Here is a 23848-nt window from a genome sequence, read left to right on the forward strand (position 1 = left end):
TTGCTCGACTTGGCGGAGGCACTACCGTGCCCCCAGATAATATTGTTCAGAATATATGCTAGATCCATAGTGTTTTCAAAAGTCAAAACACGATGCAATTTATTTTTCTAGAAAAAAATCGCAAACATACCTCTAATAAAATCTTAAAATGATCGGTATGTGTACATAGTAAATTGCACTCAATAATTATTTAATTTATGGACAATATTATTTGACTACCACTTACCAGTGTACTATTGCTATAGTGTTTTTTTCTAATAAATCCTTAATTTGCAGTAATGAAGTATTTTCCACTACCAGAGTAGTCTTAGCGTACGTAGGTGTGCGTTGTGCATTGTGCATGTATGCAAGACGGGTCGGTCAATGTCGATTAGCTGTTCTAGGCCCCTTAACATACTTTCCTGATACCCATTATATAAATAAACTTTTAGTAACTTTATCGCTAATAAAGACAAAAGATCCAAGAAGATAGACTCTATACCACTTTAATGTAACGCATCCGTGGTCCAGTGGTTAAGAGCGCGGCTCTTGACTCGGAGGTCGTGTGTTCGATTCCCGCGTTGGAAACCTATTATGTTATTTACAAGTTTGATTAGGACAATGCAGGCTGATCACCTGATCGTCTGACAAGTAAGATGATCCATGCGTCGGATGGGCATGTAAATAGTCGGTCCTGCGCCTTATCTCTCGCCAGTAGTGTCGGTCTTCCGTCCCACTGGGTTTATGAGAGTTAAGGAATAGAGAGTGCTTTTGTATATTGCGCACACACTTGGGCACTATAAAATCCCACCAAAAACATTTCATGTAAAATGTTACCTCGACGACCACAAAAGTTTTTCCCCATAAAGTTAATATACCTATTAACTTAATAGTTTTCCCTTGTGAAAAAGACATTAGGGACAAAGAGCCTGTAGCCAAGACTTTTCTTTATCGCTTTTTATAGAAACGTCGATCAAAATGTATGGAATTGACATTAGACGAGTCGAACGTCAATGTCATAATATTAACGAACTCTTATGTCAATAATTGACATAAGGCCGATTAAAATGTATGGAATTGATAGTCAATTCCATACATTTTAATCGGCGATTCTATAAATAAATAATAAAGGGTCAGATCTAATGTAGAGCTAAGCTTCTGAATCTACATTCTACGCGGCCTAACTCTATCGACCCTAACTCCAACAAATTATGTAATGTATGTATGGTTTCGCTGTTTCGCTACCGGTGGAGGTGAGGCGAATATTTAGTTTCTGATCTGAAGTAAGTAACGAAACAGCCATCGCCGTCGCTGCCGTGTCCCCAGACTACTCCTGTGACACTGGCCTGGTTTCAATGAAACCTGCCACCGTCACCGAAATCAGTGTGGGAGTTATAGTTACTCTAATGTAACGTGGTTTTTAAGAAGCACTATAGGTAGCTTTTGTAATTACACTTTACAGTGAAATAAAATGGATTTTCTTGTAGTCCGATTTATAGTATAAATTAGGAGTTGTCGTCCTATGCTATGCTAGTTTATTCCAAGTTTATTCCTATGCTATGTATAATTTTCTAGAACAGACTGTATACACATCATAACACGTCGTTGTTCGGGTTATTATTATGCTCGCAACCAGTTTGGAGTTCGTTAATGGCGAGTTATATAAAAGCTTGTGCCTGTGCGCTAGTGCCAATTCAGCGGTCGACAGCGAACACGCAAGATGGCACTACTGAGTATTTTGTTTGCTGTTCTAGTTGCGAATGGCCCGGTGGTCTGGGCTGTAGAGACGTCGCCGGTTCAAGCGTTCCAAGACAATGGTGTGGTGCCCGATGTCATCCCTAAAGCGCCAGTCGCCTTCGTTTCGGTAAATACACTTTGAGATTATTTATTTTCTTAGGTACGCCATCATGTATGGCGTACTTTAAAAAATCGGCCATGTGCGAGTCTGACTCGCGCACGAAGGGTTCCGTACCGTTCTTGACCGAAAGTTGGCAAAAAATTGTGTTATTTGTATGGGAGCCCCCCATAAATATTTATTTTACTTTAATTTTATTATTAACGAGCTTTTGCCTGCGGCTTCACTCGCGTTAAGAAGTATTGTTATATACAAACTTTCATCCCCTATTTGAATCCCTTGGGGTTGGAATTTATCAAAATCCTTTCTTAGCGGATGCCTACATCATAACATCTACCTGCATGCCAATTTCAGCCCGATCCGTCCAGTGGTTTGGGCTGTGCGTTGATAGATCACTATGTCAATCAGTCAGTCAGTCACCTTTGAGTTATATTTATATAGATTATTAAAGTACTATCAGAGAAATTGATTCCTATGCAAATCGGGGACCTAAGTAGTTTGGTTGCGTTACGTCAAACCCAGCTGACAGATCACAATTAACATTGAATTGACATATTCGACCAAATAACGTTGGTCTGTCAATTGCATAGGAATCAACTTCCTCGATGGTACAAATATAATTAAGAATATTGTATTTCAAGTGCTTAGCTGCTACCATTATTGATTACGAGTAAAAAAGACAAAATAAAGTCACGTTTGTTGTATGGGAGGCGGGAGCTCCCCTTAAATATTTATTTTATTTTGTTTTTAGTACTTGTTATTATAGCGGCAACAGAAATACACAATCTGCGAAAATTTCAGACGTCTAGCTATAGCGGTTCTTGAGTTACAGCCTGGAGACAGACGGACAGATGGACAGACGGACAGACGACAAAGTCTCAGTAATAGGGTCCTGTTTTTACCATTTGGGTACGGAACCCTAAAATGGGGGCGTTGTGTAGAGGCTTGGGGGTGACTTATTTCATCTGGGTGCATTTTAAATTGAAACAATGGGGGCGTTAAAACATAATTTGTTCTCAAAGTGGGCATTAGACAAAATAAGTTTGGGAACCCCTACCCTAGAGCATTGAGCCCGAGTTTTCTTGAAATTTTCACAGATTGTGTATAAGTATCTGTTGCCGCTATAACAACAAATACTAAAAACAAAATAAAATTATTATTTAAGGGGGCTCCCACACAACAAACATGATTTTTAGACCTTTTTTGCTCTATATCAATAATGGCAACAGGTAGATACTTGAACTTTTCTCAAAGTCTTTATTTGTATATGTTCTTAAATATTTAATAATAATATTAAAATACTAGTATTAAAATAAAATAAAAAGTCAAAGGGGGCCCCCATACAAAAAACACAATTTTGGCCTAATTTTGCTCTATAATGGCACGGAACCCTTAGTGCGCTAGTCCAACTCGCACTTGGCCGATTATTTTTCTGGGTCCCACACCGCTCCTCTTTAGACCTTCAGCGCCCACGGGGGCGTTATCGCCCACTTTGGGAAAGGCTGCTCTAGGACCTAGTTTGATTGCTCGGAGATCACTTATAGATGATCGGCGGCGAGCGTGGTAATTGCCTAGTAACCAGGAGATGAATAGGCAGTCCTCGCCGTATAAAAGCATCTCCTGACTCCTGCTGTCATTATCAGGAGGTTTAAATTGAACGAAATAAAAAGGAAATTACGTTCCTACTTATTCAATGTAACTAATAACTAACAACGATATCCATACTAATATTATAAATGCGAAAGTGTGTCTGTCTGTCTGTTACCTCTTCAAGCCCAAACCGCTGAACCGATTTTGCTGAAATTTGGCATGGAGATACTTTGAGTCCCGTGAAAGGACATAGGATACTTTTTGTCCCGGAAAAATGTACGGTTCCCGCGCGATAAACGAGTTTTGGCGCAACGGAGTTGCGGGCGTCATCTAGTTCATAAAAATTTTTTACACTTAACGATAGTTATCATGTGAGCTCGTTATTTTCAAATTAAATTGTATGGTGTCAATGATGGTGTCGATTCATCAAAACCTATAATAGCGGAAATCATTAGCTACGAGTAGGTACTCGTAAATTAACACTTTGTTAGTGTGATTATTTGTGATATCCGAGGTAATTTAGAGAACTGTGAAATTCAGATTCTATGAAAATGTCATACAGGTATTTATTTTACCTTTTGATTTTAGTATACCACCAAAACTAGACGACGACCTCTGTGGCTCAATTGGTTGAGTGTGTGGCAGCTCAAGCCGGGGGTCGCGGGTTCGAATCCCGCCGACGGAACAAAAGTTTTCAATGTTCCCGGGTCTGGATGTGTATTAAATATTGATATAATAAAAATATTAAATAAATAATGTATAATATAAAAGTATTAAATATATTTTCGTTGTCTGGTACCTGTAACACAACTCCTTCAGGTACTTAGCACGGGTTCAGATTGACGTATTGTGATTTGTGAACAGTATTTAAATAAGTGTATGCACTGACCTTATGCTGACTTCCGTCATCTGAGGATGAATAAAATATGTCTGTGCTAGAACCTTTGTAACCTTTTCATTAATAATCAAGGGATTTTCTTCAAAATTACGCTATACCTACTATATCGTAAACTTGAAGAAAATGTCTTGATTATTATTATTAGCGGCTATACAATAATATTATTATGTATCTGTCTTTGTCTGATGCATTGCAAAAACTACTCTACAGACAACGACAACACGTGGATTAGCGAAGCAAGGAAGCCCATCGAGTTTAAGAAATATAATATATTTCTTTTCACTTTTCAGATAAAATACCCAAGCGGAGTTGAGGTTCGAAATGGTAACGAGCTCACACCTACCCAAGTGAAAGATGCTCCGTCGATGATCTCATGGGACGTATCCCCAAACAGCTTCTACACCATAGCCTTGACTGGTAAGATAAATTAATGATACTTAAATAATTATTATTCACTAGCATCCCTTTTATTTCTTTATATTTATTAATGAGAAAAGAAGAGGCTGAGTGGAGAGGATAAAGCAGGAAATATAGTTTCACACTGTTTAAACAGTTGCAGGGTTAGTAACTACTTTTTTGGAGAATACCTATAAGTATTAAAAACTTTTCAGACTCAGCATGATAATATTATCAGCCTAATATTTATCGTTTACTATATAATATTATCTACATTTTTGTTGCCACATTAAAATGTAAATGTGAGCTGAAGACAATAGTTAAATTTTACAACGGTTTGGAAACCCGCTCTTATAGTACCATGTAACTTATAGTACCCACAATCCATATGTATAGACAACTCTGAAACTTATCGTTACTAATCTACAAGATAATATTATGGTGGGAAGATAGATCAGAGCATTATAATTTAAATAGTTCTTGATATCGACAAATCACTTTAATGCTCGGAAAATTGGGCATTCGCGTAACACATTGTCGAAAAAACATAAAATATTATATTTTTTTTACACAGATCCCGATGCACCCTCACGCGCGGAGCCCAAGGCGCGAGAATGGCATCATTGGCTAGTCGGTAACATTCCTGGCAACGACGTGGCTTCCGGCGAAACTCTGTCCGCGTACATCGGCTCTGGGCCTCCGCAGGGCTCGGGGCTCCATCGCTACGTCTTCCTCGTCTACAAACAGCCTGGCAAGCTCACCTTCGACGAACCTCGTCTTGGTGATCGGTAAGCACCATTTTCCACTCGGCAGGCTTTCTTCTTGCAACGGAAGCCATAATACAAAACAAAGTGATAGTTATAATACTATACGGCGTGTATAATTATTGTGTCCCTAGAGTTCACTGTAAAAGTAGCAGTGCTGAAAAAAATACTTTCGACTCCATTAGGTATTAAGGTAGGTATTGAGGTGCTCCCAGACAGCAGTTATATAACGTTATAATTTATAAAACATTGTGTAACACGATAAAATTTTATAACAGCGTGTAACACACGCTACAGCGTGTCAAGAATTAAACGTGCCTTTGGTTATAATTTGTTAAAAAATATTAGACAAAAATGTTATCTAAGGTTATACAACTGCTGTGTCGGACCACCTTTATGTTTCTATGCGAAATGCACTAATTTGCTCATACAAAAGTTTAAAAAAGTTACTGTTTTAGCGCTGCTACTTTCAGACACTTAAAATACTAGTATTAGCACTATTTAACTATTTACTCGTATTAGGAGTTTTTACGTAATTTTCTACTTATTACTTACCTTCTAGTAGCTTATATTTAGGTATTTTTAACTGACTTCCAAAAAGGAGAAGGTTATATGTTAGTCTGTTTATATTTAAACTAAAGAACTTCCTTTCAGTGGTTACAAATGGCGAATAATTATTCGTAGCGAAAGATATACGCTACGAACTACGAATAATAAAAACTAAGGAAGAGTAACTCCGTCAAAAAAAGTGCACCAAAAGGCTACAAAATGTGACCCGAATACATGCATATTTATGCATGTGTTCGGTACACATTTTTCGTGTATATACACTCGAGTGACATTCTACCAGGTTGAGATGACAATTTTTTCAAACTCATTTTACAATTTGTTTACATAGGTTTGTTTACTTACTTTTTACGTAGCTTTTTACAATATTTTTGTTGTTAAAATGCCTAAATGCCCTGTGAAATGGTGTAGAAGTCATTCAGATACGACTTTTAATACAGGAATAACCCTTCATCTGTAAGTGAATTGCTTAAAATTATGCTTAAATTTATTGTATTTTTGTCGACCGCTATGCTAGGGTATTTGCATAAAATTAAGCGGGTCTCTTTGTGTTTGTCTTATTCAATTTACATGTACTTTTACTAAAAGTGCAATTTACTAAAAGTGCAATAATCAAAAAATAATATAATTACAAAATTTTTACAAAGTCGCCATGGACAGTGTTATGCAAGATGTAACAATTTAATCATAAACGAAATTTTAGGGTCTGGTTGACATTATACTAAATGCGTTATAAGATGATATGAGTATTCTCATATTTCTTGCTACGGATTTTTTTACAACAAAACAAAAAAACATAATGTAATAATTTTTTTTTATGAAATAAGGGGGCAAACGAGCAAACGGGTCACCTGATGGAATAATAATTAGGCTAGGGGATTGGGCCTCCGGTAAACTCACTCACTTGGCGTAACACAGCGCAAGCGCTGTTTCACGCCGGTTTTCTGTGAGAACGTAGTATTTCTCCGGTCGAGCCGGCCCATTCGTGCCGAAGCATGGCTCTCCCACGTATCAAAATCTTAAATCAAAAAATTACGTTCAATCGACAAAAACAAATAAGTATTTCCTTTAATATTGTAAATAGACAAAAATAAAAAACTGCTAACTGTTATTAAAATATTATATTAATTGTGAGTTATAAACTGTACAAAATGTATGTAAGTTTTTAATTTCAATTCTGTAATAATTTAGCACATAGATTTTTGTAATCTGAAAACGTCTTCTCTAGGTGCTCGGACAGTTTTAGATTCGCCCGAGTCGTACAAGGTTTGTTCATAATTATTACATGTATATTATGATTATTATCGATGTCTTAGTATCAGACGAAAATGTTTGATTTTAAAATAATAATTATGTGCTCGTTTCTTCGTGATAGTAGATGTGCTTTGTGTATACTGCATAATACTATCCGCTTTTGACAATTATTTGTTTCATAACTATGACAATGACAATAACCGCGCAGGCTGTCGTCCGGCGCGCAATATTATGATACGTTACCTGGGATACGACCTTGGCGAAAATCTGAATTGTCATATTTTAGTGTTCGAAAAGGAGCCAAATTTAAAACGGTTGAAGTATGGGAGTTACGTTTCCTTAGTTTTTATTATTCGTAGGTTACGGATAAGAAACACGTTTTCCGGAGTAAATGTAGACCGTGAGAAAGCTGTATATTATGCTAATGAAGGAGCTAAAATGCTTACACCAAATTTGACCACATTTAGATGTAGATAATAATATTTTAAACTAGTTAATAATATCCTGATACCTTTAATAAGAACAATATATGTATAATAATGTAATACTTCCCACACCGGTTTCGGTGACGGTGGCCAGTTTAATTGAAGCCAGGCCAGGCTGCGTAACAGGAGAAATTTTACAGTGCCCAAGTGTGTGCGCAGTACACAAGAGCACTCTATTCCTTTCACTCTCATAACCCAGTGGGACAGAAGACCGACACGACTGGCGAGAGATCAGGCGCAGGACCGACTACTTATATGCCCATCTGACGCATGGATCATCTTGTCAGACAATCAGGTGATCAGCCTGCATCGTCCTAACCAAATTTGGAAATAATATTATGTTTCCAACGCGGAAATCGAACCCACGATCTCCGAGTCAAGAGCCACTCTAAAAAACCACTAGACCATGGAGGTGTTAGAACAATATAGATTAGTTACTGGGTGAGAAACCGTCCTAAACCACATAAAGCACCATTAAAATAATGATCTATCACCCCGGACATAAATAGGGTAGTCAATAATCATCGTCAACACACCTCGTAAGCTAACGATTGATGGTTATTGTAATTGGTATAATTTCTAATGGTTTCTTATATTGTTTGATTTCTAAAAAGCTTCTAAACGTTTTTTATAACTTTCAGATCCAGGGACAATCGTGCGCAATTCTCTATCCACAAGTTCGCTCAAAAGTACAATCTCGGAGACCCGATTGCTGGAAACTTCTATCAAGCCCAATACGATGATTATGTGCCTTTGCTTTACAAACAGTTAGGTGCCTAAAAATATTATACTATGGATACTTGTCAAATAAAGCCTCAACCCTACGTACAAAATATTCTTTTAAATAAGAATAGCTAAATAAATAGGTATATATAAACATCGTCGTTTTATTTAACCCTTTCTTAAACCTTATATTTTATAGCTCATATTATTCGCGTTAACCGAAATTCGGTTTGTTTTAGAAATATAATAATTAAGTAATTAACTGAATAGGGGGGCTGCCATACAAAGAACACAATTTTTGCCTATTCGAGTTCGACTTGCACTTGGATGATTTTATTCAGTGGCGGGGCAAGACCTAAATTTGATGTGGGCGAGATAAATCTTGTGAGGCCCCCAAAAATATATTTTGCGAGGCCCCCTGGTGGATGACGCAAGAGGACGGATTTGTTGTGACAAATAATTTTTTGATACTCAAACTTTTATGTACTTACATACTATAAACCTTTTTATTTAATTTTGTATATCAAAATTCATAAAATAATAGACCTCGCGAGCCGCGGCCCGCGAGGCTCCTCAGAAGTCAGACCGCGAGGCCATGTGCGGTCGCCCACACCGCCCACGCCTTACGCCGCCTCTGATTTTATTAACCGATTTCCAAAAAGGAGGAGGTTTAAATATTTTCGTCAGTGATTTATTTTTTTATTTTTTAGAGTTCCGTACCCAAAGGGTAAAGGGTAAACGGGACCCTATTACTAAGACTTCGTTGTTTGTCCGTCTGTTAAGTGCGTCTGTCGGTCTATCCGTCTGTCTGTCTGTCTCCAGGCTGTAACTCAAGAACGGTAATAGCTATTAGCTAGAGAGTTAAAATTTTCGCAGACTATATTATATATCTGTTGCCGCTATCACAATTAATATGTACTTACCTACTAAGTAAAAACAAAATAAAATTAATATTTAAGGGGGCTCGCCCAATTAATTTTCCATACAAAAACACAATTTTGGCCTAATTTTGCTCTATAATACGGAACTTATGCGTAATAGTACGGAACCCTTCGTGCGCGAGTCTCACTTGCACTTGGCAGATTTTTTTTATTTAAGTACCTATGTTCAACGATTTATGAAACTCCGCCGTTTATGAACCGATTTAAAAAAAAAAAAACTTTTGTTGTAAGTATAGGCTTTTACTCCAATTTGGTACCATGTTCACAAAAATGGTGACCTGATGATGGGATCCATGAGTAATCGAGGGAACTCTTCAAAATTTAGATAGAGAATAGAGAAGCATCCTAAGCATAATTATTATTAATTATGTATTATGCTACCAAAAAGTAAGATTTTGCACCAAGGTATGCTATAGTTCCGAAGATACTAAGAGAACTTGATTGAACTGAAAAACGGCGTTGTTTTAAGAACTGAAATATGGAATGTAGATGGATGAGAAGTATCTCTGTATGTAAAAATTGTCCGCTGAAATGCGTTAAATTAGGGTGGCGCTACAGTAGCAACAGGGTAAATTTTAAATCATTTAGCAGCTTTTATTTCAGCTATTTTAGGTTAAGTGTATTTTTAAAAATATATTGGAATTCTGTAACTCGGCTATTCGGCTAACATTAATTTATATTTTGTCACCAACGCGACGGCTACATTCATTCCATACCCTTTGCTGCAGCTAGCCTTGGAGGATTTTTCAACTGTTATTTACTGCGTACAGCTGGACACTTTTTCAAATATCCCCTATATAAGATAGTTCTCCTCCATCTACCCTCCATAAACTGAAAGCATAATATGATAGGTACTATGTAAATTACATTCATCATGATCATCACTACCATCACACCACAGACCAGTGCCATCACACCATGCATCATCACGTCAAAAGTCACTAAACAGCCTTTAGAGTTTAGAGAATATTTCGGTACTAACATGATCTTCATAGTTTAGACCACCGGAATCAGCGCCCCCAATGCGGAGGAAGAGAACTAAATCTGACGTAAAATTACAGCTTTGTAGGCCCTTAGATAGTCTCTGAGCATAACCGTGGACGGACAGACGGACAGACTGAGTACAGACTAATAATGTTAAAAATATCGTTATCTGGCTACCATTACGTAACGATATTTTTATTTTTTTCTGGTATTCGTTAACGTTATGAAGCCGAAATAAAGTGCGACGAAGCTGGGCAGGAGCGCTGCTGGTAAAGAGAACTGTCAAAAATGTCGTTTTTATATGATGAGAGCGTTAGTTCCTTTTTTGCCACGTTCATTTAAAGCCTTGTCGAGCTCAAGATTCAAAGTCACTCTTTCCGCTCGCCAGAGCTTTCGTCTGCCATGATAAAAAAATATTGATCACAAACTATAGAGTGGTAGATATAGAATATTATAGACTATAGAGTATAGAGTTATAGACTCAAGAATGAAGTCATTGAAAAAAAAAATAGACGTCAGATTTTCGAACAGTTCGTGAATCGCGGAACGCGAATTCGCATTTTTACATTAATTTAGCAATAAAATATTATAGAAATTCAGTCATTTCATAATTTTAGCTACTTCACTGTTACGGAGATATTTACAGTAGGTTTCATATTGCTATTTTCGTCTTGGTTTCACCAAATTACAATCTGACATTTTGGATTTCACACAATCTTGACTCTTGACAGATCGATTCGGCGTTCTCTCATTACAGGTTATAACGGCTAGGTATTAATTTCTGTAAGTTTCGTATTAAATACATAATTTTAAAATGGAAAGCATGGATGTGGCTCAAGAAGGAACTTCGGCAGCCTCAACTCCAGTGGCGGAGAATGGTGAGTTTGTTTTTTTGTTACGAATACTTACGCGCCGGCAACTCATGGTAAAAACGTGCTTCTTTGTTCTTTATGTTTTGTGATTTTTACCTTATGCATTGTTGAAGGGCCGGACAAGAATGTTACTGCAGAAGAAATGACGTCAAGAGATTACTACTTTGACTCTTACGCACATTTTGGTATTCACGAAGAAATGCTGAAAGATGAAGTCCGAACTCTAACTTACAGAAATGCTATGTACCACAATAAGCATCTTTTTAAAGGAAAAGTAAGAGTAGATTATGTTTATTCTACACTTTCTGTTTTACTAACGCCACTATCATTTTATTACTTATAAAGTTCCTTAACCTTTAGTACACACTAAAACATTAAGTATTGCATTTGAAACAAGCTTAACTTATACATTTTGTTAGTGCAAAAAGCTTTTTATTAATATGCAAATTTAGTAATATTTATTGCTATAAACCTTAAACAAAAACTGAATAATTACTACAATTTACAAGTTAACCTAAAAAGTTACTTAACACTTGATTATCTTTTTTCAGACTGTTCTAGACATTGGCTGTGGAACAGGAATTTTGTCTATGTTTGCTGCAAAGGCAGGTGCTGCTAAAGTTATAGCAGTAGAGTGTTCTAATATTGTGGACTATGCCAGAAAAATTGTTGAAGCCAACCGATTAGATGACATTATAGAAATTGTTAAAGGAAAAGTAAGTTTGCACTGTTATTTTCAGAATTTGAAACTCATTGTCCATATTTCACCAAGTAAGTTATGATATCAGATTAAATAATTTTAATGAAATAATCTATGTATAAACCACTAATAAGAATTTGGATCCCTCTAATTCAGTTTCTCACTATGATATCTTATTATTAAAATTTGTGTTCATTTCAGATTATAAAAATAGAATTTCACTTGATAACTTAATTCAATGATCAATATATTCATTAGGTACCCTGTAAGTTATTTCATGTTTCTTCTTTATTCCAAAAGGTGGAAGAGGTTCAGCTGCCGGTAGACAAGGTGGATATCATTATCTCAGAATGGATGGGCTACTGTCTGTTCTACGAGAGCATGTTAGACACCGTCCTGTACGCGAGGGACAAGTGGCTCAAACCTGATGGCATGCTGTTCCCAGACAGGTAAACTTTCATCTACATTAACATAATATATTACTTTTAGCTTGGTTTGGCTTGGCTCTCGTACGGAAAAGCTTTTCCGTGGGAGAGCCAAGCCACATGCTTCGGCATGAATGGGCTGGCTCGACTGGAGAAATACCATGGGCTCACAGAAAACCGGCGTGAAACAGTGCTTGTGCTGTGTTTCGCTGAGTGAGTGAGTTAACCGGAGGCCCAATCCCCTTCCCTTTTCCCTTCCCTACCCTCTCCTATTCCTTCCTTACCCTCCCCTAGTCCCATCCCTACCCTCCCCTACTCCCATCCCTACCCTCCCCTATTACCCTATTCCCTTTTAAAAGGCCGGCAACGCACCTGCAGCTCTTCTGATGCTGCGAGTGTCCATGGGCGACGGAAGTTGCTTTCCATCAGGTGACCTGTTTGCTCGTTTGTCCCCTTATTTCATAAAAAAAAAATTACATTCATAGCTAGTGTTCTATCTATTTTATGTAATTTTAAGTTTAAGAAGGTCTCAAAATTTATTGTTGCCTCTACTATTATTAGAAAGGGTTTCTTTCCACGGAAGAATAAAAAAGTAAGGCATTGACAAATACTTTTTGTAATCTCCTGAATCACTGTCTAGGTATTCTTTTACAATCAATCTAGTGGAGTCATGTTCAGTCTGCTGTCAGTAAAAAATTGTATCAACATTGAATTAAATTATTTCAGATGCACACTATTCATTTGTGGTATTGAAGATCGTCAGTACAAGGATGAGAAGATCAACTGGTGGGATGATGTGTACGGTTTTGACATGTCCTCCATAAGGAAAGTAGCAATCTCCGAGCCGCTAGTAGATGTTGTTGATGCTAAACAGGTAAGAATCATATTTATCACTTGGGGTTTCTTTAAATTGAAGAATATCCAAAAATAGTAGAAAATAAATCTTGTTCAATTTCCAGGTTGTCACAAATTCTTGTCTTCTAAAAGAAGTGGATTTGTACACAGTGAAGAAAGAAGATCTGAACTTTGAGTCAAAATTCCATTTACAAGTAAGTTGTTTAAAACTAAGGTAATTTTGAAACATTCCTATAATGTTCTATCTCATATTTTAAATCTATAAGCAATTCATTTATTAAAATTGTATAGTATCAGTTTCTTCATATATGCAATCAGTTTGCTTGCTCTGACTTTTTTTTTTATTAAGGTTTGTGTTATGATATGATTATTCAACTATTATATGACATCTATTATACATGATTATTTTCTAACATATAAACCTTTGTATAGGTGCGCCGAAACGATTTCATCCAAGCTCTAGTGACATTCTTCAATGTGGAGTTCACCAAATCTCACAAGCGGTTGGGATTCAGCACTGCCCCTGAAGCCCCATACACTCACTGGAAGCAGACTGTTTTCTATTTTGATGAATATATGACGGTAAGTTACTACTTGATTATTGGCTAAAAGCTACAAGCCTGGTTGTATATTTATTTTCAGTTATAACCTAACCTAAATAGTAATGTTCGCCCGAACTCTCTGTTTTGGCGGCTACACCGCGAGATGATGACAAGCAAATATGTAATAGCTAAATGACGGCGCGACCGTTCCGCTGTTTAAATAAATCATTACATACATTTGCTTGTAATCACGAGAATAAACCTAGCCTGAGGGGATAACCGATTTAATGGGCTTGTTGATTGAATCTTGTCAATAATGTTGCAAAATTTCATTTCAGGTCAAGAAGGGCGAAGAGATTATGGGGACGTTTTCGATGCGTCAGAACTCGCGTAACAATCGAGATCTGGACTTCGAATTGGAGATATCGTTTAAGGGTGAGCTTTGCCAGGTGCAAGAGAAGAACCATTACCGAATGCGTTGAAACTCGCTACCAATGTCAGAGATAGGCAACACAACAATTACATTGTAATTATATAACGAATATGGATAAGAGTCATTTTGAGGAAACAATGATTCAATGCTAAGACGTAAAATAAAAATGTACGAACATATTCCATTGTATCATTTAAAATTTTTGTTTATCCTGAATATACGTAAAGCCTTTATTTTGAAGTTGTAAACTTAATATTTTTTTAATTTTTTTTATCATGTATTGTTATATAATTACAATGTTTTTTTAACTGCATAGTTATACGCCAAACTACTTTTAATTATTAAGTTTGAAAATGTATTTCAAGTAGTAACACAAGTTAAAATACTTGTAACATTCTTTAGCAACTGTATATTTTTCTTTGGATCCAAAATCGGTATTGAAAGTAAAGTTTCACTTAGCCGTTATTAAGGAGACACAGTTGGGCATCTTGATATTTTTTGTATTTTAAGAAATAGAGTTTTTGGCATCTAGAACTGCCCCGGGGCACGGCAGGTAGGGCAGGCCGAATGTATATGGAAATAGCCGAACATAGCCGGTGATCCACGAAGCACATACTTAGTACTAATATTTACGTAGTTTATGTAGCAATGAAGCATTTTCTTATTTTTTACATTTGATTGTCAAGCAGTTATTCATTTTAGTAGCTAGATGGCGTATGGGTAGATAACTATCGGGGATACCATCATTGCCACAAAATAAGGGAAGGAATGTAAAACTTGATACACTTTTTGAAAAAGACGCAATAATATTCCAATGAATAGGGTAATAAAGTTATTATAATTTTGTTTTTGTTGAAACTCATGTAAGAAATAGCCTTAGGTATTTATCGTCATTTACACCAAATGTTACAGGAGTTTCAAATTTTGGTCTAGACAACATCTTGCCTGCACTTGTGCATGATAACGCATATTCAATGGCTAATATTTTACTAATATTGCACATCAAAAACCCAAATAACACAATTTGGAGAAAAAATAACAAAAACCACACCATTAATAAAAAGTAGATGAAGTGTCAAAGTGACATTTTTTTTATTTTATGAAATAAGGGGGCAAACGAGCAAACGGGTCACCTGATGGAAAGCAACTTCCGTCGCCCATGGACACTCGCAGCATCAGAAGAGTTGCAAGTGCGTTGCCGGCCTTTTAAGAGGGAATAGGGTAATAGGGGAGGGTAGGGAAGGGAATAGTTGAGGGTAGGGAAGGGAATTGGGTAGGGGTTAGGGGATTGGGCCTCCGGTAAACTCACTCACTCGGCGAAACACAGCGCAAGCGCTGTTTCACGCCGGTTTTCTGTGAGAACATGGTATTTATCCAGTCGAGCCGGCCCATTCGTGCCGAAGCATGGCTCTCCCACGTATAAACATGCCCACCAAAGCTCCTTCAGTTGTCAATTTTCAGTTTAACAAAATATATTATGTCAGTGTCTTCCTAAACTGTTATCAGTATACTGGCCTAAGCGATATTAATTTATGTTCTTCGTAAAATTTAAACTAGAGAGACGAAGCAACAATAGCATAGAAATATATGGAATTGTATAAATACATACAGTTTTATGTTAATTTTATGCTGATAGAAACTAGATTTAAGGTATTTTGATTTATGTCACACTTGACAGTACAGGTACACTGATACTTTTTAGAAATACAACCAATTTGATGTTAGTGACGGTAACCTGCAAGTCCTGCAACTAACTTCAGATCGGTGGGGAACCAATAGAAAATTCAGAAGTGTCTATCGTCGCGTGCGAAAATTCAGATGGCGCGACGATAGACACTTCTAAACTTTTAATTTTTAGAATCTGCACCAGAGTACAGATTCCAAAAATTAAAATAAAAGAAAACAACCTGTGTTCATTCAGCCCGCCCTGCCCCTGGGCAGTTCTAGATGCCGAAAACGCTAAAATAGAACTTACCAGTAGTAAGAACTGAAAGCAAAACAAGTAGTATTTTATCTTTCTACTGCTTATTATCAAGCTAATGCGCATATTGTATAGCACGACACTAAGCTCCTTACTAATAAAAAGTTGAGATTGTGTATGCAGAAGTCACACAAGTCACACAGTTACAGAATGCTTTGTAAAGGTCAATATTATGTTAGAAAAGTCTCTTGACAGACGAGGACACAAAACATAGTAAAACTATTTTTATATACAGTGTGGATCTTTTATTAGTAAGAGTGAAATTGTTAATCCACCACACAGAGGGCAGGACCCCAATGTAATGAGTTATGAGACACAAAGAAAGGAAACCAAAAATTGAAATTATATAAAATGTACAGTTTTGCCGGAGACTTTGTGAATTTTTTACTTCATTTTGTATTGTCTGTGATTGAATGCCTGTTCCCTACTAATAAAAGTATGTATTCACACATAATTTGCACAATATAGCAGCGTTTATCAGGGCGAGCGAAGCGAGCTGTAGTATATCCCATAACCTGAGCACTTTTGTGGTAAGTTTTTCGGAAATACTATAACGCCTATTGATTTGTGCTTTAACATAGTAATTTTTATTTATATGTAGATGTGCTATCATAGGTCAGTCAAGGTTTGGTTACTATTAAAATATAAAAAAAAGACTGTCTTAAAGATTACCACGCAGAAAAACGACGCGAGCCGTCGCAAAGCTTGGCTTTTAGCTTACATTGGAGAAATCAGTTGATAGGTAAAGAAAGCGAATGCAATATTTATTTGCTGTGTAATATTTTTATTAGTATTGGGTGCATGTTTAATTCGTTAGTATTAATATTACCTACTTAATTCATGTTAATTTGTAAGATTTTTCAAGCCGCCTAGCATTCGTTCTTCATCGAGTTAAGAATATACTGAGTTTGAATTTGCCTCACACAAAATTTTGTTATATGATCTTACCGAGTGGAACAATTATTAAGAGATTTGTTTTAGGTATTCAAGCATATTGTGACAGATACTTTGTGGTTTCTACTTTGTAGTGTAAGATGTGGTGAATAAATGCGTATCTCAAAGTATTTTCATATTTTTATTACTCTAAAATTAAAATTAACACGAGTTTAAAAACCAGGCACACTTATTGTAGTATTATAAATAATTGTATTATACGAAAGTACAAAGTACAACTATTTCAAAATTACTATACTTAACAGTCTCAGACTCTTGTTTAATGTTCTATTCTAAACAATATCTAATCTAGTTTTCTCTTTTACTTTTTAGGGTCAGCACAGACAAGAATAATTCAGTTAATTTGAAATTATTGAGATAAAGTCTATTTCGGTCAGGTTTGATAAAAATTATGCACTTTATTTCAACAACTTTTTACTACTTAAGTAATATTTTCTCCCTGTAAACCTCTCTGTTTGCGTTGACCCTTAAATTACAATCTAAATAATTGACTTTAAGTATAAGCTAGTTTAATCACTGTCATTGATCGATATGACTATAACTATTAGTTATATTAATTAGTATACGTCTTAATACTTATTCTCAAAAGAATATTTTGTTTCAAGCGACAACTGGTACAGCTATGGGCATTGCATTCCTTTGTACGTCGACACAGCAGCAACTCGAAATAAGGTAATATTCCTCGCACGAGTTGGCGTAGATACTCCTGCAGTCGCTCATACGGCATAGGAAGGGGCCGTCTGTAAAATGAGGAATTACTTAGCAAGATGGTTCATATTATTAGAAACCTGTAGACCCTGTAGTAAGTTGTTAATTTAAAACCTACGTACAGACGCGCTATATTTTCTACTTCGAATTCAAAAATTGTGCAAAAATGATGACTGAAGGTTCCCGGGGGCACCCTCACCGGGGGCATTCGCAATGTAACGTTACAGAGTCGGGCATTACATCCGTGAGGGAGGAGAACTGAGCATTACAAATAACAATGCGCACCTTGTAATGATACAATATCTTGATACAACTTGTAAAATCGATGCTACGTGGCAACATGGACCAAGGATATGGTGACAGTGAATGCTCAAAGTAGAATCTATAATGTTACATTACACGCGAATGCTCGTCAGTCAGGGAACACCTTAAAATACATATCTACAGGCAAGTGTATCACTGGATACCGTTGTTCGTAACAATAATTATAATTTATAACGAACAGTCAGTATTGCACTAGAAACATACACAGCGGTGCGGCGTTGCCTTCGGCACGGTGTTTGTGTGCGTGCAACTAGACGTATGCGAATTATAATTGCATAAGTTGATAAAAAAATTCTACGCAATAGCTTTACCGCGGCAGTCCCCGAGTGCCACACGTTTCATTTCTATATCTAAGGGTCAGTTTACTTTGTAACGTTCGGTGATACGATGCATATTTTTAAAGCTAAGTATTCAGAACTAAACTTTATAACTTACTACACAAGAAGATAAACATAAATCGACAGACTTGCCAGTTGCCACCCGTTGTGTTAGGCGACCTCTACCTATTCCAATTTCGAATGGCTCATTTACATATTGATATTCTGCATTACGTCACGTCACGTTGCAAGTGAACTAACCCTTACTAAGCCTTCATCGCTATTGAGAAATAAGTTTCAACTTACATCCGGAGTTTTCGCAGCAGCACGAATCATGTGCCTGCTTGTAGCTGCAGTAGTCGTAGACGGAGGAGTCACAGAGCGGGCAGTTGGGATGAGCGCCGGGCGGCCCCGGTGGCCTGTACCCGCCCGGGTAATTCCCGGGTCTGTAGCCCCCGGGGTAGTACCCACCCGGGTACCCCTGCCCGTATCCACCTCCTATCAAATAGTGCCATATGTCTCTTATTCCGAAACCTGTTGATATGATGAGAGTTAGTGATGAACGTGAACGTTACCAATGCGCCAAGCGTGATCCGTTCCCGACGACCACACATTCAATGATATGTTATCCGAAGCACCTTTCCAAAAGCATTGTGCGTCGCTGCTCTGGGATTTAATTCAAAGAACATAAGTAAGAAAACCATAAAAATATCTTGTGATGAATAAAACTGAGTATAAGTAGTGATTTGTGATAATCATGTTGACTGATTAATGATAAATGATGACCGTCTGATAAAGAGAGCATTAATGGATAATGTTAAAAAATTATTGAGTAAATACAGGTTGACGTCCTAAGGGCTAATTTCGAATCCATTTTAGTACTTACCTATAATTTAACCTGTTATACCTGTAGGAAGATACCTGCTTACTATAATAGAGACAGTTATAGATACTATAGGTCTGACTGTCTGACATAAGTGAGCCTAGAATTTAGACAAAAAAATTGGTCTTAGAAGTTCAGATCTATAACGTTTGGACTGAAGAAATAAAGTTAAGAATTTTTTGTTTTTTACCCGACTACGGCGAAGCAAAAAAGGGGGGTTATGTTTTATACCTGTATGTTTAGAATATTACCTATGTCGGTAAATTAATTTTCATCTGTTCCCTCGCAACTTTGAAACTACTTATATCTTATTTGTGTTAAATATTGTAGGTACCTACTTAGTAGTTTTGTTATTAATGAAGTTAATTATGGAAAAACATGAACCTTGGCAGTTGCGATGGTTCCTGGTTATTGTATCAGTTCAATTGTTTCAGTTTTTTTTTGGAATAATTTATACGTTCCCTAATCAAAAATTCGGAAACCAGTTTGGGCAGTTTTTTCTGCACAGCGATTGCGTCTTCCGTCCAGTTAAGGTTTAACCATAAGTTTAACGTCCCAGCTATAACATTATAATAACTAGGTACTCAGTTTCTTTAAAAAAATAATTAAAATTGGAAACTAATTTATAAAACGTGAAAACCATCCATTGTTATATAAAATATGTCTTGATTTCTTATTCTGCAGGGGGTAATGACGTAAAGTAATATACCTAAGTAAGTATTTTTATTATTTTCACTGGTCAACTTTGCCAACGAATTTTTGGGAAACCGGCAATCCGGCCTAACAGTTTGTTCCGGCTTGATACTCACAATATTTTTGGGTTATAAGGCAATATCCCTTATTTTATAGCGCGTTTTTTATAGTGGCTACACATCCGTATGTTGTAAATTTCAAATTACTTAATTGGTATTTCATTTTAGTAACTTTACTAACTATATTTTAATTTTATTATTGCTTTGGAGGTGGTAACCATAATACCTACGTGTCGCTTATATTAATAATATCCTTACCTAGGTGGTTTTCGATTTCAAGATAGATTGGCTTGAATATGTAAGAGAAAATTGTAGTGTTAGATTCTCTATCCTTGGTGGGGCGAGGAGTGACCATATTATACTTATTAAAACATAAACGCCAGTCAAAAATTCTCAGAATTTGGGTATAAGACGTAGTTAAATAATAATAATATGCACCTACCTCTAATGTAGAGTCGGGTCTTAAGCGAGATTAATATAAGTAGTGCAAGGCGAGCATAATTTAAATAATACTTAGGTAAGATTTAGTTATTAACCCATTGCATATACTTACTGAGATTAAATGAAATAAAAAAAACATATTATCATAAAAACAAATAAACCAGAAACCGTATTTAAAATAACAGGGATTTAATTCCCTTCACCCGTCACCTTTGTAAATGAGATTGCCTGCGATCGAATCGACATTCGAAGTATGAGGATCAGGCCCCAGAATTATTACCTTGCCCCAGATTCGGCGCAGATGGACATGAATGATGAATGAGTGAGTGACAAAAGCCAAAATTCTCAGCAAGAATTATTTTCATTGTTACCATTTCTGGCGGCGTTTAGGCCGGTTCTGCTGAGGTCATAGTTCAGCGAGTTTACACCTATCGACATAATATAAAATTTATAATAATCCCGTGGTAAATATTTATTTTTGTGAATACATAATATAATAATTATAAAAAAAAAGATAAACTTACTTATTTGTTTGAAACTAAATGTTATTTTGTTACTATAACTAGGTACCTAACTTCATTCATGGAGGAAGTAAACGAAAAACATGTTAGTGCTAATTAAAATTCGTGAAAAGCCAAGTCCGAGTTTTGTTACAAACTTAACCAATGATGCGGTCACAAAAAAGGTGCGTTTTGTTCCAGCTTGCAATTATACACATTAACATAGTAATAAAGTTTTTGTTTGCCTATTGTTGTTGATACTTGATTGCTACGTTTTTAGAAGTCAAAATAATGTAATGTAAAATAACACCTTGTTCTCATTAAATTAATAAAAATCTAGCTTTACTAATGTAACTTTATAGAGGTATAATACAATTTCTTTTCTTTCGTCTTTTTTGTTATTGTTACAAATGACAGATATCGTTAAAGTGTTAAAATAATAGGTAGATCTACTGAAAATGAAAATGAAAAATATTTATTTCTAAGTAGGTTAACAAAGTTAACACTTATAGAATGTCGACGTGTCTACATGAGGCCTACCACCGGTTCGGGAACTACCCCGCCGAGAAGAACCGGCGTAAGAAACTCGCACGGGGCCACCTTTTACCAAAAAGGTGGAAAATAACAATAATAGCTTAAGCTAAATTACACTAAGTATGTAAAATGTAGTGCCATTAATTATATTATAGAAGCGGCCTATGGTTTATCAGCTTATTTTTCCCAAGGTGTGCTGTCATTGAGAAAATAAGTTACCTTATAATAAGCCTTAGCACACAAACGTTCTTTAACTACTTTTTTAAATTTATTAATTGAAAGATTTTGGACGTTTTCTGGGATTTTATTGTATAGGCGTATACATTGACCTTTGAAAGATTTGTTTACTTTGCTCAGCCTGGTTATTGGTATATCTAGCTTGTGCTTATTCCTAGTGTTCCTGCAGTGAATGTCACTTTTCATTTTAAAATTATTTACATTTTTTTCCACGTATAGCACATATACTCATAAGTAGAGATAGTTCATAGTAGGTAGAGATTCTTAGTAGAGTAGGAACTTGATACATTCTGTGGGACTCTATACTCACTAGGTTTAAGAATAGGTATCAAGTAAATCTACGAATGAAAATGTTTGTTTTATTTTGATAAGATGTTTTTCGCTTGACTTAGGTAGGTACCTATTAGTCGTGCTAGAATTAGGGCCTGTTTCACCACTTTCTGATAAGTACCGAATAGGCTATCCACCACTTAACTTGACAGATGAAGTATGGAGAATCGGTCAAAAAAGTTGTGAATAGCCTATTCGGAACTTTATCAGAAAGTGGTGAAATAGGCCCTTTTTGTGCAGTTTGTTGGTAATCATGAGGTTACCTTATATTAATATTTAAATATTAATTAGTTACCACTTTGAGGTCCTGCTACTTTCTTCCGGCTTATATCGTAATTAGATTGTTCGATACCTAGTAAAATACAATATAAATAATAAATATAAATACATAATGAATATTTAAATATTTCTAGGCTTCTAACTTTAAAATAAAATATGTAGACAGTAGACTTGCAAGTGCTGATTTGCTTTTTGCTAGGTTTTGGGTGCTGATTCTTACTCTACCTCTAGAGTTTATTTGATACAACTTCTTAAAGGTATACATAATTTTTACTTATTAATTATATATTTAACTAGACGTTCTGCGCAGCTTCGCCCGCGTAAATTACATATTTTACAGACAAATTAGTCCACAAAAATAGCCTATGATCCTTCACGTGGTCTACTTCTTATCTGTGCCAAATAACAGAAAAATTGGTCCTGTAGTTCGTGAGTTATGCCCTTTCAGATAATTTCCCTCGTTTTTTCCACATTTTTCTGTATTTCTTCGCTCCTATTTGTCTTAGCGTAATAAAAATATATCCTTCCTCGATAAATGTGCTATCTAACACTGAAATATTTTTTTTATCGGACGAGTAGTTCCTGAGATTAGCGCGATCAAACAAACAAACAAACAAACTCTTCCGCTTTATAATATTAAATATAGATTTTATTTAAAGTAGACAGAAAATGAGGCATAAAATGTTGTAGATTAAAACCTTTATTCCAATTCTATTATTTTATGCAACATTTAAGCAGTTTCATTCCTTGTTCGATCCAGTTTGTTTCCTATCAAAAGCAAAAATGCCTTCTCACATGAGTTTAAGTTGTCTTAATGGGAAATAAAAATCTTTTAATCTAACCGAAGTTTCAAGAGATATTATGATGTAAGTAATTTTAATAGGAAACCGAAAGGAAGAAGGAACGAACCTGCATTGATGTTTTATTAAATAGTAGAAGTAGAATCGAGATACTAATACTGAATAATAAAATAAAAAAACAACAATATTGCTAAGTAAACAGTAAGCACAATATTATCATGAACACAATAATAGTTAATACATACCATGACTCACAGCAACGAGGGCTAGCAATACAAGAATTGTCGGCTTCATTTTCTCACGAGTTATGTATTTAATTGTACACCGTGATATTATGTGTTTGTCTGTCCGCAGGTGAACTTCGAGTGACAAACTCCGCCGGCTTTGGGCTCGATCTGCCGGTACACTTGCGCGATCAAGCCTTAATATTGCAAACCTGCCTCGGATAAGTTTTTTTGCTAAGTTCATAGCCGAGTTCTGGTTTAGTAGTATATACATTATGGTAGCTATCGTGTATGTGCTTCTAAACTAAACTCTACCCGAAG

General features: G+C 36.0%; 3 protein-coding genes across 6 annotated transcripts; 2 read left to right on the forward strand and 1 right to left on the reverse strand.

Moving 5' to 3' along the window:
• The first annotated feature begins 1683 nt into the window (after positions 1-1683).
• On the forward strand, positions 1684-8625 carry LOC121725932 (protein D3-like). Its single transcript, XM_042113124.1, has 4 exons — positions 1684-1843; positions 4613-4739; positions 5293-5506; positions 8430-8625. Exons 1-4 carry the CDS (start codon positions 1700-1702, stop codon positions 8566-8568), a joined length of 624 nt encoding a protein of 207 aa, XP_041969058.1. The 5' UTR covers positions 1684-1699; the 3' UTR covers positions 8569-8625.
• Positions 8626-11106: 2481 nt separating this feature from the next.
• LOC121725931 (protein arginine N-methyltransferase 1) lies at positions 11107-14442 on the forward strand. 2 transcript variants are annotated; one of them, XM_042113121.1, is made up of 8 exons: positions 11107-11323; positions 11422-11582; positions 11860-12024; positions 12309-12457; positions 13160-13307; positions 13393-13482; positions 13721-13870; positions 14169-14442. In XM_042113121.1, the coding sequence occupies exons 1-8, from the start codon at positions 11251-11253 to the stop codon at positions 14310-14312; spliced, it is 1080 nt and encodes a 359-aa protein (XP_041969055.1). In that variant the 5' UTR covers positions 11107-11250; the 3' UTR covers positions 14313-14442. The 2 variants fall into 2 exon arrangements, with proteins under 2 accessions (XP_041969055.1, XP_041969056.1); XM_042113122.1 differs by having other exon boundaries at positions 11107-11314.
• Positions 14443-17332: 2890 nt separating this feature from the next.
• LOC121725933 lies at positions 17333-23678 on the reverse strand. Of its 3 annotated transcripts, none has more exons than XM_042113126.1 (5): positions 23549-23678; positions 22520-22576; positions 20995-21051; positions 18854-19045; positions 17333-17938 (listed from the first exon to the last, which is right to left on the reverse strand). In XM_042113126.1, the coding sequence occupies exons 1-5, from the start codon at positions 23595-23597 to the stop codon at positions 17799-17801; spliced, it is 495 nt and encodes a 164-aa protein (XP_041969060.1). In that variant the 5' UTR covers positions 23598-23678; the 3' UTR covers positions 17333-17798. The 3 variants fall into 3 exon arrangements, with proteins under 3 accessions (XP_041969060.1, XP_041969059.1, XP_041969061.1); XM_042113125.1 differs by having other exon boundaries at positions 18854-19081; XM_042113127.1 differs by lacking the exon at positions 20995-21051.
• Positions 23679-23848: the final 170 nt, after the last annotated feature.

This window comes from Aricia agestis, chromosome 4, assembly GCF_905147365.1.
Source record: "Aricia agestis chromosome 4, ilAriAges1.1, whole genome shotgun sequence".
NCBI lineage: Eukaryota > Metazoa > Arthropoda > Insecta > Lepidoptera > Lycaenidae > Aricia > Aricia agestis.

Bases quoted from the DNA above. Each gene is read 5' to 3' on its own strand.
- LOC121725932 (XM_042113124.1), top strand. From the start codon at position 1,700: ATGGCACTACTGAGTATTTTGTTTGCTGTTCTAGTTGCGAATGGCCCG. The intron at 1,844-4,612 runs GTAAATACACTT...TTCACTTTTCAG, and splicing joins CGCCAGTCGCCTTCGTTTCG to ATAAAATACCCAAGCGGAGT. The intron at 4,740-5,292 runs GTAAGATAAATT...TTTTTTACACAG, and splicing joins CTACACCATAGCCTTGACTG to ATCCCGATGCACCCTCACGC.
- LOC121725933 (XM_042113125.1), bottom strand. From the start codon at position 23,597: ATGAAGCCGACAATTCTTGTATTGCTAGCCCTCGTTGCTGTGAGTCAT. The intron at 22,577-23,548 runs GTATGTATTAAC...GTATTTTACTAG, and splicing joins CCTCGTTGCTGTGAGTCATG to GTATCGAACAATCTAATTAC. The intron at 17,939-18,853 runs GTAAGTTGAAAC...CTCATTTTACAG, and splicing joins CTGCTGCGAAAACTCCGGAT to ACGGCCCCTTCCTATGCCGT.
- LOC121725931 (XM_042113121.1), top strand. From the start codon at position 11,251: ATGGAAAGCATGGATGTGGCTCAAGAAGGAACTTCGGCAGCCTCAACT. The intron at 12,025-12,308 runs GTAAGTTTGCAC...TTATTCCAAAAG, and splicing joins TAGAAATTGTTAAAGGAAAA to GTGGAAGAGGTTCAGCTGCC. The intron at 13,483-13,720 runs GTAAGTTGTTTA...ACCTTTGTATAG, and splicing joins AGTCAAAATTCCATTTACAA to GTGCGCCGAAACGATTTCAT.